Source organism: Haliaeetus albicilla, chromosome 24, assembly GCF_947461875.1.
Source record: "Haliaeetus albicilla chromosome 24, bHalAlb1.1, whole genome shotgun sequence".
In the NCBI taxonomy this organism is placed as follows: domain Eukaryota; kingdom Metazoa; phylum Chordata; class Aves; order Accipitriformes; family Accipitridae; genus Haliaeetus; species Haliaeetus albicilla.
Genome location: NC_091506.1, coordinates 18,764,154 through 18,779,351, shown reverse-complemented (window position 1 = coordinate 18,779,351; position 15,198 = coordinate 18,764,154). Strand labels below are relative to the sequence as shown.

General features: G+C 38.0%; 1 protein-coding gene across 5 annotated transcripts in view; it reads right to left on the bottom strand.

Annotated features, from left to right (window-relative positions):
- The window catches only part of PRKCD (protein kinase C delta), a 69,958-nt gene that overhangs the window by 18,690 nt on the left and 36,070 nt on the right, over positions 1–15,198 (bottom strand). For all 5 annotated transcript variants that reach the window (XM_069812462.1, XM_069812466.1, XM_069812465.1 and 2 more), the window contains 3 exons: positions 11,703–11,837; positions 7,741–7,940; positions 4,689–4,749 (listed from right to left, as the gene is read on the bottom strand). In XM_069812462.1, the coding sequence (XP_069668563.1) occupies positions 4,689–4,749; positions 7,741–7,940; positions 11,703–11,817 (376 nt within the window). In that variant the 5' untranslated portion in view covers positions 11,818–11,837. The remainder of the gene's footprint in view (positions 1–4,688; positions 4,750–7,740; positions 7,941–11,702; positions 11,838–15,198) is intronic.

Sequence of the window (15,198 nt, the reverse complement as noted above, 5' to 3'; positions counted from 1 at the left end):
AATCTCCTCCGTTCTCAGTACTTGTGGATTTTACACTGCTGACATTTAAGTAGCGATACCAATAATTTGCTATTGTAGAAGCCAATACTATTTCCTCTCAAAGCTGGCACATAATCTCAAATTACCTATCTTGGCCCGAAGCAGTTATACTACAAGCTTTAGCACGAGTAGTCAAAACCGGTGTTACAAACTCTTAGTAGCACTTTTATGAAGATATGTATACTACATGTGATAGTGTATGCATTTCTACTTGAAGAAAAGCTACAAGTATGTTATGCTCTGCTCTGTGCAGAGACTGGGACACCCGCAGGACATGGACTTCTTGCCGACTCCTCTAAATAAATGAATGAAGTCCTGCCTTGGCCGCTGAGCCAGCACCTGCTACTGTTTTGACTGACACCTAGCAGAGCACTGAGGTGGACTGCTCTGCAGCTACTTTTAGCATCTCTTTACTGAACTAGTCTTTCATGGGCATTAATGAAGTCAGTGGTCTTTTAGAAAAGTGCTAAAATGGAACCCAGTTTTAAAAAGCCCTGCCTTTCAATCCAGAAGGAAAAAATCCCATGTCCACACTACTTACAGTCTTTGTAGCGCTCACACCATCTGCAGAGCTGCTGTGCTAACACAGTCTGTGCTCAGCTGTAGAGTACTTTTTCTTTTTTAATTTCAGGAAGTGTTTTGGTTAACACTTCTGCAGAGATACCTGATACCTCACTCATTGTGGTAAAACAGGGAATAAACTGGAAAATGGGTTTTCTCTTTTTTCTTTTTTAAATTACAAAGGCACAGTAAACCCAACCTTTAAAAATACAGCAGCTAAGTCACATTTCTTGTGAACATATAAACTATATCAAATTTTCTCTGCTCTACACAACACATTAGCTACTTACCAACCAAATACACTGCCAACTTTGTGTTTATGAAATTACAACTGCAAATGTTTGATTTTCTTAAAGACAATTAAGCTAGAAAACATTTTTATTAAATTCATGCAATCACACTTCTAGATGCAGATTAAAGCAGATTCTAGGTGCCACTGAGTTACTATCACATATGCCAAATTTCTAGAAATAGTCTTTTCTCAGTTAAATTATTAAATCATACCAACTTTTCAATTTACAATTTTAAGGCACAGTTATGGCTTTTCAGCCCTTATCATTATTATTATTTACTAATAACGTGACAATCCTTCCCCAACACACCTTATCCATAGAGAAACTTGCTTTAATTTAGACCCATACAATATGCAGACTGTGACAGCAAGTCTGTTATCTACTCTATTATTTTTCACAGATGCCTCAGAAAAATTCTAAAATCTAATGCTTCTCCAACACTCATCTCAACACACACAGAGAAAAACATATTCAAAGTACATGCAGCTCACTGGTTCATGTTCCTCTCCCAGAAGTCAGATACTTGAGATATCAAAAGGTCACATGCAAATTACTCACCTTCTGATATGGCTAATACCATTTCAAGGAAAGAATTCACTAACCCTTTCTCCAGGAGACTGAAGCCAGTAAAACAGCAATTCAGGATTCAAAAGCAAGACACAAACATACTTCCAAAGCCTCCAAAGCTGCTAACACCACACAAGACACTCAGCAGTACAGCAAGCCACCTCTGTGATCCTGGGTTTTCTTACTCGATAAGGTCATTAACTACATTTGAATAAACAAAGATCAAGCAAAGCATTAAAAGTATTGCAACTCCCACCTATTAAAACTAAAGCTGCTTTACAGAATTATAACCTAGTTTCAATACTACAACGAGAGAAGGAGGGGCAGAAAGAAAACAATATTCTGAAATGAAAACGGGGGTCAACACCCTGTTCTCATGTTTCATACGTCAGAAGAAAAACTTTTTATTTCCAGCACAAGCTTCTTTTCAAATCACAGGACAGAAGACAAAAAAGTTCTTTGACAGCTCTAAGTCAGCCCTGTTTTACAGGGTCTAGAAAGAAACAACCTCTAAAATTAGGAAGACTTTTCATATATCGCCCTAAATTAACTGCTCAGGCCCCAATCTGCAAAAATAATATACAAATGAAATGTCTCAGTGTAGCCTACCATGGAGCAAATTTTAATACCAGTTTATTCCATGAAAATTCTTCTCTAATAATAAGTCTGATAACGGAGCAGTAATACACTTACTTCTTAATACTGACTGCTGCCTACCATCAAAACAGAGACAAGCAGTTTTCTCTTAGGTGGCAGAATGCTTGCTACTTAGAAGGGAGGGTTGAAAAAGAACAGCTTTAGTTTGCAAAACAAGCCAAAGGAAGAATTATCACTTTTGCAAAGTGCTTGGAGATTTTCAAACAAAAGCTAGCACCTCTAACTCAAAGATACTAATGGTAGCAATACCTTCGAATAAACTAGGGAACAACTGAAATACCAGTTTCAGAACAAGCCTTTTTTAGTATTTTAGAAACATAGCTACCATGCAGTTCCATATGGAAAGGCATGTCAGAGAGAAAACAAAATGGTGTGTGCATAGGAAGGAATGTGAACTATCTCTGAGCTTCCAACTATTAACTAAGGGTTTTAGCAATGTGAAGAATGGAAGTTAATACAAATATTCTTGTAATGCACTAACAAACTTCTCTGCTCTAACACTGCTAACTACTAATTTAACTAGACAAAACATTTATAGCAGTGCAATGATGAGCCAAAAATCATTCAATGTTTGCCTATTTATCAATATACAGATAGTGACATGAGGGAGGTCTAGAACTTTGAGGATTGGTATGTTAAAATACCTTGATGTTTGATGTGAATGCTGCAAATACCAGATTGAGTGACTTTCCTTCACAAAATGTAGATGTATAAATGTCTTGAAAGGGAGTTTCCACTGCCTGTGTGGTTGGTTACCAAAAAGGTATCGGTGAGTAATTTTCTATAAAGCAGAAGGTAAATAGGAAGTTGTTGTGAAGTAGAAGGTCTAAAGAGAGCATTCACACGCAAATCTTAACTTGTTAATTAAAGTATGATTGCATGACTCTAATGATCTGTTTGGTATTTCGGCTTAGTCCACTACCATCTGCAATCCCTAATAAAGGCAATGAAAAGAATTGCAAGAACATTGAATCTATTTTTAAATTCTTTTTGATCAATAACTAAGTGCAATTATTTTAGTATTTAGAGCACAAAAGTATGTATCTTTCAACTGACAGCTAACAGCAAATTATGGAAGATTTTCACTTACGGCATTCTCTACTGTTCCTCATGCCTGTGTGGAAAGGACGAAATAGGCTTCAGCCTCATCAAATAAGCAACTGAGAATACTGAAGTTGGTTTTGTACAGTTTTGGTTGAGAAACTTTTACGTTTCCTGGACAAACAGATCCTGTAGGTCTCATTAAATAGATGGATTCTCCTAACACCACTGCCCCATGAAACTGCTTTGCACAGGAAAGCCATGACAAAGACCAAGACAAAGGTTTTCCAATATAATGGCTCACAAGAGTTTGAATGCAAACCAGAATATTACTGGTGCACAAACAGAGAGCTTTTGATCTTCAGCAAAATGCTCTTCCTTACAGGCTCTTCAGAGTCACACAATTTTTTGAAATTTTGCTTTAGAGAGTTAAATTTTCAAAAAGGAGACCAAAATAACGAGCGTATGGGCTGGTTTTTTTGCCATTGCAAAGATAAAATGTCAACTCTGAAATGTCAGGTACTGCATATCACATTCTATCTTTAGTAGCTTTTCTAGTAACTGCTACACAGATTGCACATATGGTACAAAAATGTATGGTACCTTCACAATTAACTTGTTCTATGAGAGCAGAACTATGTTCCCTGTATATATCTGGGAGAAAAAAACCCAACAACACACCAATGCTTTAAAACTTACAGCTTCCTCTTTCCCCTTATTATTTACAAACACATAGTATTAAACCATGTAAGACTGATAGGCTAATATGGCAGATGCGTTCAATTCCCAAGAAATAATGGTTTCGTGACTTCTAGTACGGGAAAGTTTTAACCACTAGCTAAGCAAGTTGTGAGGTTTACATCATTTCCTTTAGGAAAGAATTCCACAGATACACAAATCCCTGCCAAAATATTTGTTTTTATTACTGTACTTAAAGCTTCCCCCTCATGATTAACTGTCTTCTCTTACCTCCTAGTTTCTTCTCCAAATAGCATGTGTAGATTTCTGACATATACAGGTTGTTCACTTTTTAAACTGATGTGGCAGAACATTGACTATATTTGCATTTTAGCACTTAACGATTCACTCAGTGCTACAGTCAGTTTTTCTGTGATTAGTGACTATGACATCTGAATCCCAGGAAACTCAGATGCAGCTCCCCAGTCTACAAAAAAAGTTTCCCACATAAGCTAGAATAAGAGATTTAACTTCTTTGCACCTAAAAAGGAACTGATATCTTTTCTATCACATCAGAACATGAGGACAGACATATTAAAGACCCCAGAGTGGCTAAATGCAACAGCAATAAAGGGCCCAAAGGCACTTAGAAATGAACAAATGCAGCCAGGACTCCACACAACAAAAACCCTACCTACAAAACAAATTAATAAAATCAGAAAATTCTACTCAGTACACCAGGTGATTTTGTGTGTGTGTGTGTGTGTGAGCTACACCCTGTGTTCTACAAAAGGAATGTGAAAAAAAGTTTTATTTTTACATAACTGACTGAAAATAAACAGTTGGCATTACCTGCATCTTCCAAAAAATACTGCACAGCCATCAGCACCTTCCCCTGAGGTTGCAGGTCAAGCTATGGAAAGAAAGATACCAACAGTGAAGTATGTAGTTGACTGAAACTCTCAGGAATTTGAACAGCTCTTTCTAGGGAATCAAACTATAATATTCAATAACTATTGGATTACAACCCTCTTCCATATCTCACTGCTGCAGCTGAACCAGGGACTTTTATTCTATTGCTTTTACTAGTGTGCTGCATTTCTTTGATGTCTACTCAAAAGTTCAGTGCAGTCAAAGTTCACATTGTTTTTGCATGTCCCTTTCCCGTTTCTGCAAAGAAGTTTGTTGACTTCTGTTTTTACTATTAGTAAACTCAATTTGCACAGGAACTTAGTTTTAAAAGAAAAAGTATATACAATCCCTTATATGTTTATTGGGAGTACAAACCATAGAGATATCAAATACTGGTGCCTGTAATCAGAAACACAGTGTTATCATCAAAATTTATTTTACTTTCCCCCTCAAACCATTACACATGGTTTCTGTGACAAATTCTACAAATGCCTTTAAGCCAATAGCTGAGGTCACTTCCTGTGCTCAGAAAGTAGCCACTAATTCTTGAACTGCTGCCTTCATAAAAAGTAAGAAGCTATTAAGCATGAAAGAGTCTGATTCAGTCTTCACTTCAGCACAGAGCAAAGTATCCCTGGGTTAACAGTAAATATAACTTGGGAAGAAAACAAAAAAAGAGAAAGAAAACCACAATTATGTTAGATGCATCCGTGAACATATCCCCCCTACTGGGATAAGGACTAAGTTTTCATCTTTAAGGCAATGTCTGACAGATAAAAACATTTGCCCAACAAAGCTTACAGAAGGCAAAGACCTCCTTTACAGCTACTACGGACAGGCTGTCTCTCCATACACAAAAATAACCTTATTAGGCTATGGTAAGCAAACTAATATCTCTTTGCTGGGCATGATGGTCTATCCAAGTCATGACTGAAATTGTGCAGAGGAATTTTAATGCTGATGATGTCTATGTGGTACCTGTTCTACAGATAATAAGCAGAGGATTTCAGACCATTGAATTGGCTAAAACTGATCGCTAAAACTAAACCTGATAACCGTTAGTTTCAACTACTCTTTGAATAATTGCTCTTGTCTCAGAATTCAAGTTAAGGTGTGGAAAAAAAAGTGTGATTTCAGAATGTAACAGGTGAATACAAACCAGTCAGATCCTACCAGCCTAGCAAAAGTGTAAGCCCCTTCAATATCAATCACCCCTTTAAGAAAGGTTTTTTCTGAGATCTGCTTGGTAAGATAGTTAGATTTGCACATACTCAGAGCAAAATCCTGCCATTTACAGCAAAAATGGACTTGATAAAGAATAGGAGTGTTTTTTCTTTTAAATATTCCCATACTAAGCTAAGCAGCAACTGGATACTGCCTCCTATTCATGTCCAGCATTCAGGAAAAGCATTCATACATCCAAGAAGAAAGTTCATGTATCCACCCCCTACCAAGGAAGGGCCAATATTGCCAGTTGTGTGAGAAAAGAGATGCTCATCAAATTGGACGTAAGCAGGAACTATCTGTTACTACCTGCTTATCCTGCTTTAGCCCACCCAATTAAAAGGTCTTCTCCTGTAGGGTTTATCTTCTGGGCAAATTCAGCAACACTCCAGTCCAGAAGGCTTTGAATACAAGACTATGTGTGAAATTTTAAGGAGACCTGCTCCCACTTAACAAATATTTCCTTAGCACTAACTGGACTCAAAATACAGAGATGGGTGGTTCCTGTATTAGCAAATACATGTAGTTTCTGGGCAAGCTGTCTGGAGTACAGCTTTACATGCAACTGGATAATGAGCAAAAGTATTTATAGCACTTATCCACCTAGCTAGACAGCTCTCACCCAAATTATAGGATAGCCTGACATTCCTCTCTGAATTTTATTTCTGCATTTGGAGAAATGTTGAATATTCAGGACACTAAATTAGAGTTGATTCAAGACTTTATAGAGTCCTCTGGGACAATAATGCCTCATCACATTCTCATAATCCTTTTGGTTGGACCAGGATCTCAGCGACTTCAGTTGGGTCTGAAAGTTGAAAAAGAAGCTAGAAAATAGGATTTTATAAAGATGACATCATTAAACCCTTAATTCGTTAAAAATTCTTTGCAACTAAATGAATGAAACATGTTTGGCTTTTCAGAAAACTGGGCTCAGGGTTTTGATCCTCCCTGCCTCTGTCACTTTTCTCTCTCTTTAGACGTACAAAATAAAAAATATTTTATATTTTTAATTTTCTGCTTGAGGTTTACAGGGCTAATTGAAATTTATTCACATACAGTTATTTAGAAGTTGTTGTTTGGGTTTATGTAGTTCAACAACTAATAATAACTACTGGCATTTAGACTAAATGTATATTTCTAAATTTAAAACTACATTAAACCCTAACTTCACCTCCCCTCTTAATTTCTGAGATCAATACTCAAAATTGTACTCAGTATGATACAGGAGCAAGTGACACTCAGCAAGATGCCATACCCCTTGACTTCACATACAAACAATTGTTTGGGGGACAGGGGCAAGAAAAGATACCAGGATAACAAAAATGGGGATTAAAGGATCCCCATTTTAGCAGCATCAAGCCAACTAAAATTTATTATAAAAATAAATAAATAAAATTAGAAATTTTAAGTGGAAATGCCTTGGAATAAGCTTCACCCTTCTTTTTCTCTGGATGAATTACAATGATCAGATCCAATTTAAATGTCTGCTAATTGCTATAAAAACGACTAGACTTTAGAACATAGGCACTCAATGTGATGTATGCCATTATTTCAAACACTAATACCATTGATTTTATTGTCAATTTCTTGAACTTTGATTGTACATTATCTGCTTCCAAAATGCTGCTAAAACAATTGTCTTATAAGCCCTGCCACAGATGTTAAAAGGATCGAACACTTAAGTTTAAAAGGCAGAAGGCATCCGTTCAGCTTGAAAGAAACATAACCAGGTCAGGAAGTTTCAGGAATTAATCTCCTTCCTTACCCAGAATTCTGCTTTGCCGTTGCCTTTCTTGCACCGCTCTGCCAGGACCGACACACCTACAGTCACTTCAGATAATGGCTCTTCTGCTGCTTTCATGAGAACAATCTGAATCACCCGTCCTTCATAAATGTGGGCGTCAAAAGTTGATTTCCATTCTGGATACATGGTAGGTTTCTTCTGAACTAGAGTTTTTCCTCTCTCTGAAAGACACAAAAAAAGGACAGAAACTGTAAAATCAAATAATGTAGATCTAGTACGTAAACTTAATAAAATAAAACAAAGAGAGAACCCTTGTACTGAAACCAAAAGCAGAGTTACTACTTCTTGTACTGTGGTTGGGACAAAGTTTAAATATTCAGTTCAAGCATTCATGACTTGGAAGGCAAAGCTCACCCTGACAAACAGGAGGGCATGCAAAGGCAGTGAAGGTGTTAACATACAGCCAGAGAGACCAGGAGGGACAAATCCCATTCTGGAACTCAGAAGCTGGTTTAGTCAGTCACAACATGACAGGGAATATTTGCATGGCTCCTTTCTGGTATAAATCTCCATGATGTGTTGTCTGACCATAGTGAATACCTACTATAATAAGATAAATTAAGCTATGTCTTACACTGACCCAGTTCAAATTGAAACTGGTAGCTGAGAGATGAAAGGCTCCACATTTCATTAATCTACTTCCAACTTGTCCCAACACTTCACTTCTATTCATAAGTCACACTCCCTGGCATTGTACTCTCTATCTGCTACGATTGCTACTTTTTAAATTATATTACAAGGCCTGATCTGTCCTCTCCAGCACATGCAGACTTTGTGCAGCTAAAGAATAAGGAAAGGCTGAAAGGACCTCAAAAAACATCTTAATTTTTTGGTAACATTTACCCAGCCTCCCATATAAGCATCTCCCCAGACTCCCTCCTTAGGAGTTTTACAGTACTCCACTACTCTTATTAGATGGACTTTTTTCCTAATACACAGCTTCAGTCTCTCTTGCTACCACAGTTCATCTAATTTCTTCCTGTCCTTACCTCACACACAGAAAACAGCTGGTGATTGCACGCTCCATAACAAGCTTTAGCATATATCTAGATTTGGGTCTCTTAGTAGTCCCATCAACACATCCAAAATGATACTGCCTCTTAAGCAGCCACATCCAGCTCTTCACTGTGACTCTGGCACATGATGCCACCTCCCCAGTTTTTCTCTGTGATTTGCTGCCAAGCCAATTATTCCCCATTTGTGCTCAGGTAACTGAATATAATTTTGTACGTTCTGCACAATTTCAGCTGTTTATCACGATCATTTGCTGCAACAAAAGTGCTTTCTAAGTGCCTCTCCAGCTCCGAATGATCCATTTTTCCCCTAAGTTTGTAATCTGTTCTTATGATATCAAGGCGGTAGCAAAGCAGATTAAATAGTTGGACCCTTCCCCAAGAAGCTGCAGCGTGGTCCCTCTCCTAAAATTGGCAATAGAATTTACATTCACTTCCACAAAGGATGAATTAGATACTTATTATTTAAAAATCTTCCTGGAAACTCAAGGCAAAGTGTGTGTTTATTCATTAATAGCTTGCTTGATGCACTCCAGTCAATTGTGCTGAGCTATCCAACAAGAGTAGCAAATAGTGTCCTTGTACTTATTAGGGAACAACTGCCAACAACAGCATTACAAATTACAACTTTGACAAGCAGACCTAAGCTTGCTTGCCAAAGGGCATTCTGAAACCGCTCAGGAACAGCCACCTAAGGACGTCCTCCATTTCAATGCAAACTTGAGCATTCCTCTTCTACTCAGTCAAAAGCTTTTATCTTGAATTTAGGGAACTCTGCAGAAAGACAAACTCGAATTCTTAGCAGTGCAAACCTACTTCCAGAAACCTGTACTTGGTATTCTTAACTATGGAAGAATTTGGAAATATTATGGTGAAAATATATAGGGAAAGCTCAAACAAAACACAATTTAGAGATTATTAGGATGGACAATAAAGGTGAGGGTGAATTAAAAGCAGGCTGTCTGCACAGCAAGGCTTTTACACCAGCCTATTTTTTGGATTGCTAAAGCCAGACCTCTTCATCAAAAAGGCAGGCCTCAGGAGGCATCTTTGGGAACATGAGAAATTGCACCTCTTTGCAGAACCTTTGACAATAATTCAGGGTTTGCAGAAGCAGCAGCAGTTTACAGAAGAGTTGGTAATACTCTTCATAGGATTCTTAGAGGGGGAGAGAACTATTTCAGCCCGTTCAGAGGACTGTCCCTATTGCTATGTCCCAATCAATATCTGGTTTGATCAGTTACTATATACCTTTTTACTCTATGTAAAACTGAAAGAAGTAATCTGAATTACTGGCAACAGCTTCCAGCCTGGCCATGCTGCTTTTGTAATTAAAATCATACTAATCAAGCTTTGTTATGGATCACGCTGCCTGCCTGCAAATGAACACTTAAGTGTCAGCAAAGAACAGCATTTAAGAAGAACTCTTCTTACCCCTCCTGTATGCAGGCCTCCTTTGTTTCTCTGCTAACACTACTGGCTTCAAAACACTTTACATGTTTGCAAATTGGCTTAATGCCTAATCATTAGGCAAATTATTTTCTTCTTCCTATACAATAAACTTTTCCTCAAGCATGTTTCAGCATGCAAATCCAACAAAAGTTATTCCAGATCTAGTCAAACTGATAACGGGAGCATTACTTTCTTTTCCTGATTACCTCAATCAGTCACTGATCCAAGGTTCACTGCACTCTCCTCCCCATTTTTTAGTACTTGAAAGACACATGCAAGCAAAGAGGAGAAATATTGGGACAACTCTACTTTTCTAAAGCAGACAGCTGAAAAAAAAAAAAAAGAAAGAAAAAAGAAAAAGTGGATTTATTTAGACTACTTCCACCTCTCCACACCTTCTGGCAGCTGTAACACTTTCAACACCATTTCTTCACAGGTTCTCCCAACAGATTAGGAAACTGCTTCTTTGGAGCTTAATGTATTCACTTTATGGCAACATTTTCTGGAAGAGGCACTGCTGCGCCTTGTGTTTAAAGTCTAAAGGCAGCTTTTACCTCAGCGATAAGAGGAAAGCCCAATCATGTTGTGAGGAAGAACAGAATTCACCCTTTCCTGCATTCTTTGATGTTTTGTGAAGCCCTAGAGCCATAATGCAGTATTAGATGGCTGTGGTCTAACCCACTACAGCAATTCCCTCTCATCCTGTTTGGCAACAGTAGTGTATTCTAGCTAAATGTCACAAATTGTTGTAAACCTTTGGACCACTTTCTGTAAAGAAGCCATCTTTGAAGGCTGAGGTCCTGCTGAACAGGGAGGTGCTAACAAGACCATGGGTGCATGTCATTCCAAGCAAATAATTCTGGCAAAATGCCTCAGTTACTACAACAACAACAAACTACACTTCTCATTATTACCTATCCTCCAAGTTAATAAAGGTAATTTAGTACTCTGTGCTTAAGAATGGTTCTCAAACCTGCTGCAGTTCAGATCCCTCTTCTGGCACTCCACTAAACCACTCTCTCCCCTACAGAGCTTCTGCAAGGCTGGAGAGAACAATGATTTATTTAACATTTGCAAACCTTTGTCATGCAAAATTCACAACTCACCTTAACCCATGCAAAAGTCACATTTCAGCTGCTTCACCACATATTTTGTGAATAGTTGTGCGTTGGTGGTGAAGTATGAAACTAGAAAGCTTAGACTTCACCCCACCTGAACGCTCTGGCCACAGGACAAGTAAGCACTAATAAAGAAGTCTTGAAGTCTTGTTTTAGTTTTAAGGTAGGGGTAAAGACAGCAGTCATTGTTACTTCTCCCATTCTGAAAGAAAAGCTAACGTTGAAGTGCTTGGCATAACAGGAAAAGCAGGACTCACTACCATTCTCAGACTAAGAAGGATTGCAGTATTTCTCAAAAACTTACTCATATTCAGAAAAGCATCACCATTTGTAACCTCACCTGTAGTCAATGCTTCCTTCATCTTGATAGCACAGAAAGGCTGTAGGTGTTCCCCTTGATTCTGCACGGGTCCCAGCTCAAATGAATTGAAAGATATCCGTAAGAAGGGGGCCATTGTTCACAGTGATGCACAGCCTAAGTGGAAAGAAGTAAATAAAAATCATAGAATAAAAGACCTGGTCTGAGACTTGTAAGAAAGCAATCCACATTTCTCAGCAGCCATCACAGCTGATAGAACCCATTCTCTAAAGTTTGTGAGTCTTGAATATGGCTTTGAGACCATGAGCCTGAAGTAAAATTGGCATGTACTGAAACAAAAAACATAACATGTACAAAGACTGAATTTAAGACATTCTTTTAACCATATCCTGTTAAAAGTAAGTAGCAGTTATGCCTTTGACTTAGACCTTGCTCGATTTTTAAACACAGAGACCGTACTCATTAACACACAAGTATATAAGCATTCTTATCAAATAAGTAGTTCACAAACTAATAGATTGTTCAAGGGGGGGGGGTGGGGTGGGGTGTTAAAACTTCTTTTTTCTCTCACACCTGGAATGAAGGGTGAGTTGGGGAAAAAAAGGAAGGAAGGAGAGTGATGTCTGTTCCACATGTTCCTTTCCCAGTATTTCTCACAACCCAAGGAGGGAGAACTAGAAGCAAAATCAATCATCTAAAGCTCACATTATTTTGTTGCTCTTTAGGTACACGTTATTTTCTTTTTTAATTGCTATACAGCTTCAAAAATTCCCAGGCAGAATTCTGGGCACCTCAATAGGCAATCATGTGATAAAAGTAACACCTTCGGTTAATTTTATTTTCAAAGATTATCTGAGAAACTACTGAACCTACATACAATTTCTGGACACAGCAGCAAAATGCACTACCACATGTACAGTAAGAGTAACATATCCTTAAGCATGATCAAGTAATTGCACTGCATATGAGCACTTGATCAACATTAACAACCTGAGTAATCGGTCCATACACATGAGTTCGCATTTACTATCTCACTTAGATAAACGCACAGTTATGGAAATTTCTGAAACCTGGAGATTTCACTGGATAAGTGTGCATTTTATTTTTCATACTTAATATAGAAAACAATGTGCATTCCAAATACCACCACCGAACTGAAACAAGTATATATCACACTTCTATTCAAGCACTGCTTTCAGGTGGCAGTGTACTAACCCTAGTGATTCAAACTGTGAGCTGCCATACCTGCACATACCAGGCAAAGGGAAGAGGGAGAGGTAGAAAAAACTCCAGCATTACTGTGTCACCTGGTTTCAACTGTGGGGAATTACAAGAATCCAAAACACCTGTAATTTCTAAGTCAGCAAAGTGGTGTTTCACTACAGCCTTCCCTCATTAAGAGCTCCCGAACTTAGAGCAGATTTCAGTTTACAATTTGCAGCACCTTCAGCAATGGAGTTAGCCCTCTAGCTTCTATGTCAATATTGTTTTGTGAAGCAAAAATTACTTATTCAAAGGATAAAAGAAAACAGTCATTTGATAGCAAGGGAATGCTAGTACGCTCAGAGAATGAGGGATGCAGGGAAGGAGAGATTAGGAGAAAAGAGTTAACAAGGTAACAGGAAGAGATGATGAAAAAAAATAATTAATTGAAACTAGGCTGACCTGGCCTTTTGACTGTAGATTGTTAACCAGCTTGGTCAAGAAGCACTAGGAAGAACATCTCAAGCAATCCTGCATATGCTTGCATTTTTTTAATGTAAAGACATCGACCTGAGAAGCAATTAACATTCCTCTTATAGATCTTAAAGCCCAGAACAGTCATTTAGATAAGACTGTGAAATCAGAGTCTTTGCAGCAAGACAGCATATAGTTCCTGACGCCATTATTTGCACATCACGCAAACTCCTTATGTGGAGACCATACTCAATAAATGGAAAAATTTTATGACTCTCTAACATTTAGTGAGCTGGTTTTTATTAATTGACTGTTTCCCTACCTTCTTTTCTGTAGAGTAAGACAAAGTTAGAAAGCCGGTTTATGATTACTTGGCACCACTGCTTATCCCACTGAAGAAATGAAAGCCACAACTATAATTTTACATTCACGCAGATGGTCATCCAGACTTGCAATAAAATAACAACCCTTCCCCACTAATCCACGGGTTATTGCAGCTTGGAGCACCATTTGATGAGACTGGAGATTGAGATGACCTCACAAAGAAAGAAAAATAGACAGCTTTTCTAAAAATTAACAAACACCATCTGATACATCACATTCACAAATGCAACGTAAACACTATGCTCATCAAGAGTTTTAATGAGGAACATATTTTAGCTGCTCAAGAGACTTGTGCTCACTGTGTTCAGAACTACCCTCAAGTGACTAGCTACAGGACTTGCCAACACCAGATCACATGCAGTTACTACTCAATATGGATGTAAAAGAAACCAGATTTCATCATCTTTCATCTCTGGGGAAACAGCTTTAGAGACCAAATTAGGCCATAGGTAGAAACAAGCTGGGCAGGTCAGCATGTAGCTCCCACTGGAAAGTTTATTTGACAGAATCACAGGATTGCAGGGTAATTCTGGCTGGAATGGACAGCCCAGCTAGAAGTCACAATTTCCAGTAAGTCTGGGACTACACTAACAAAAAATTGGAAAGCACTGACAAAGCTGAACTAACAATTGCACTGATTTCACACAGACCATCTGACTCAAGCCAATGTTAGTCCTGAAACAGAATACAAAGCTTTGACATTTACTTCTTTAACTCCAAATTAACAGATACAATAGAAACAGGTACAATGTATATGTATTTTGAATAACCCCTCAATCTTCCTCATTTCTGATGGCAAAATCATTTGAAGGCCACATTTTCAGCTCTCCTTTTTAGTTTTAATATGGTTATTTGTTTTAGTTTCATTGTACTTGGCCTCAGTGCAATCTCAAATGCTCACTCAGAAATGCTGAACACAAGCAATTCAGCAGTTAGGAGAAAACACCAATATCCCAGAATTTCTGATGATGTTCAAATGCGCTCAGTCCAAGGGCACTGTGAAAACTAGAAGATAACTTTTTGCTTTTCCATTTAACAACTTAATAAAAAACTAAAACCAAACCCAAACAAAAAACTCAACAGCTTACTTTCACATAACAAACCACCTGTTCCTGCCAAGTTTGTCTACCATTATACATTATGCTTTTTTCACAAAAGTAGAGATTTTCAGTGGCCTCATGCAAAATATCACTACACATGATAGACTATACTGTGATGCAGGGAGGTTAAGTGAGAAAGGAGAGTTTGGATTTGCTCCTCAGACACATTTTCCAGTCCTTGTCTATGCTAAGATATTGCAGTGAGATAGTTGACAAGTATCAGCTGTACTGCTGTAAATAAAAACATACCTCACTGAAACTGTTTTTGGCAGTGAAACCCAGTGAAAGAGATTCATTTTAATTCAACAAAGTTTCTCAAAATCCCTGCTGAATACAGTCATCCAAAGTTTTGTCAT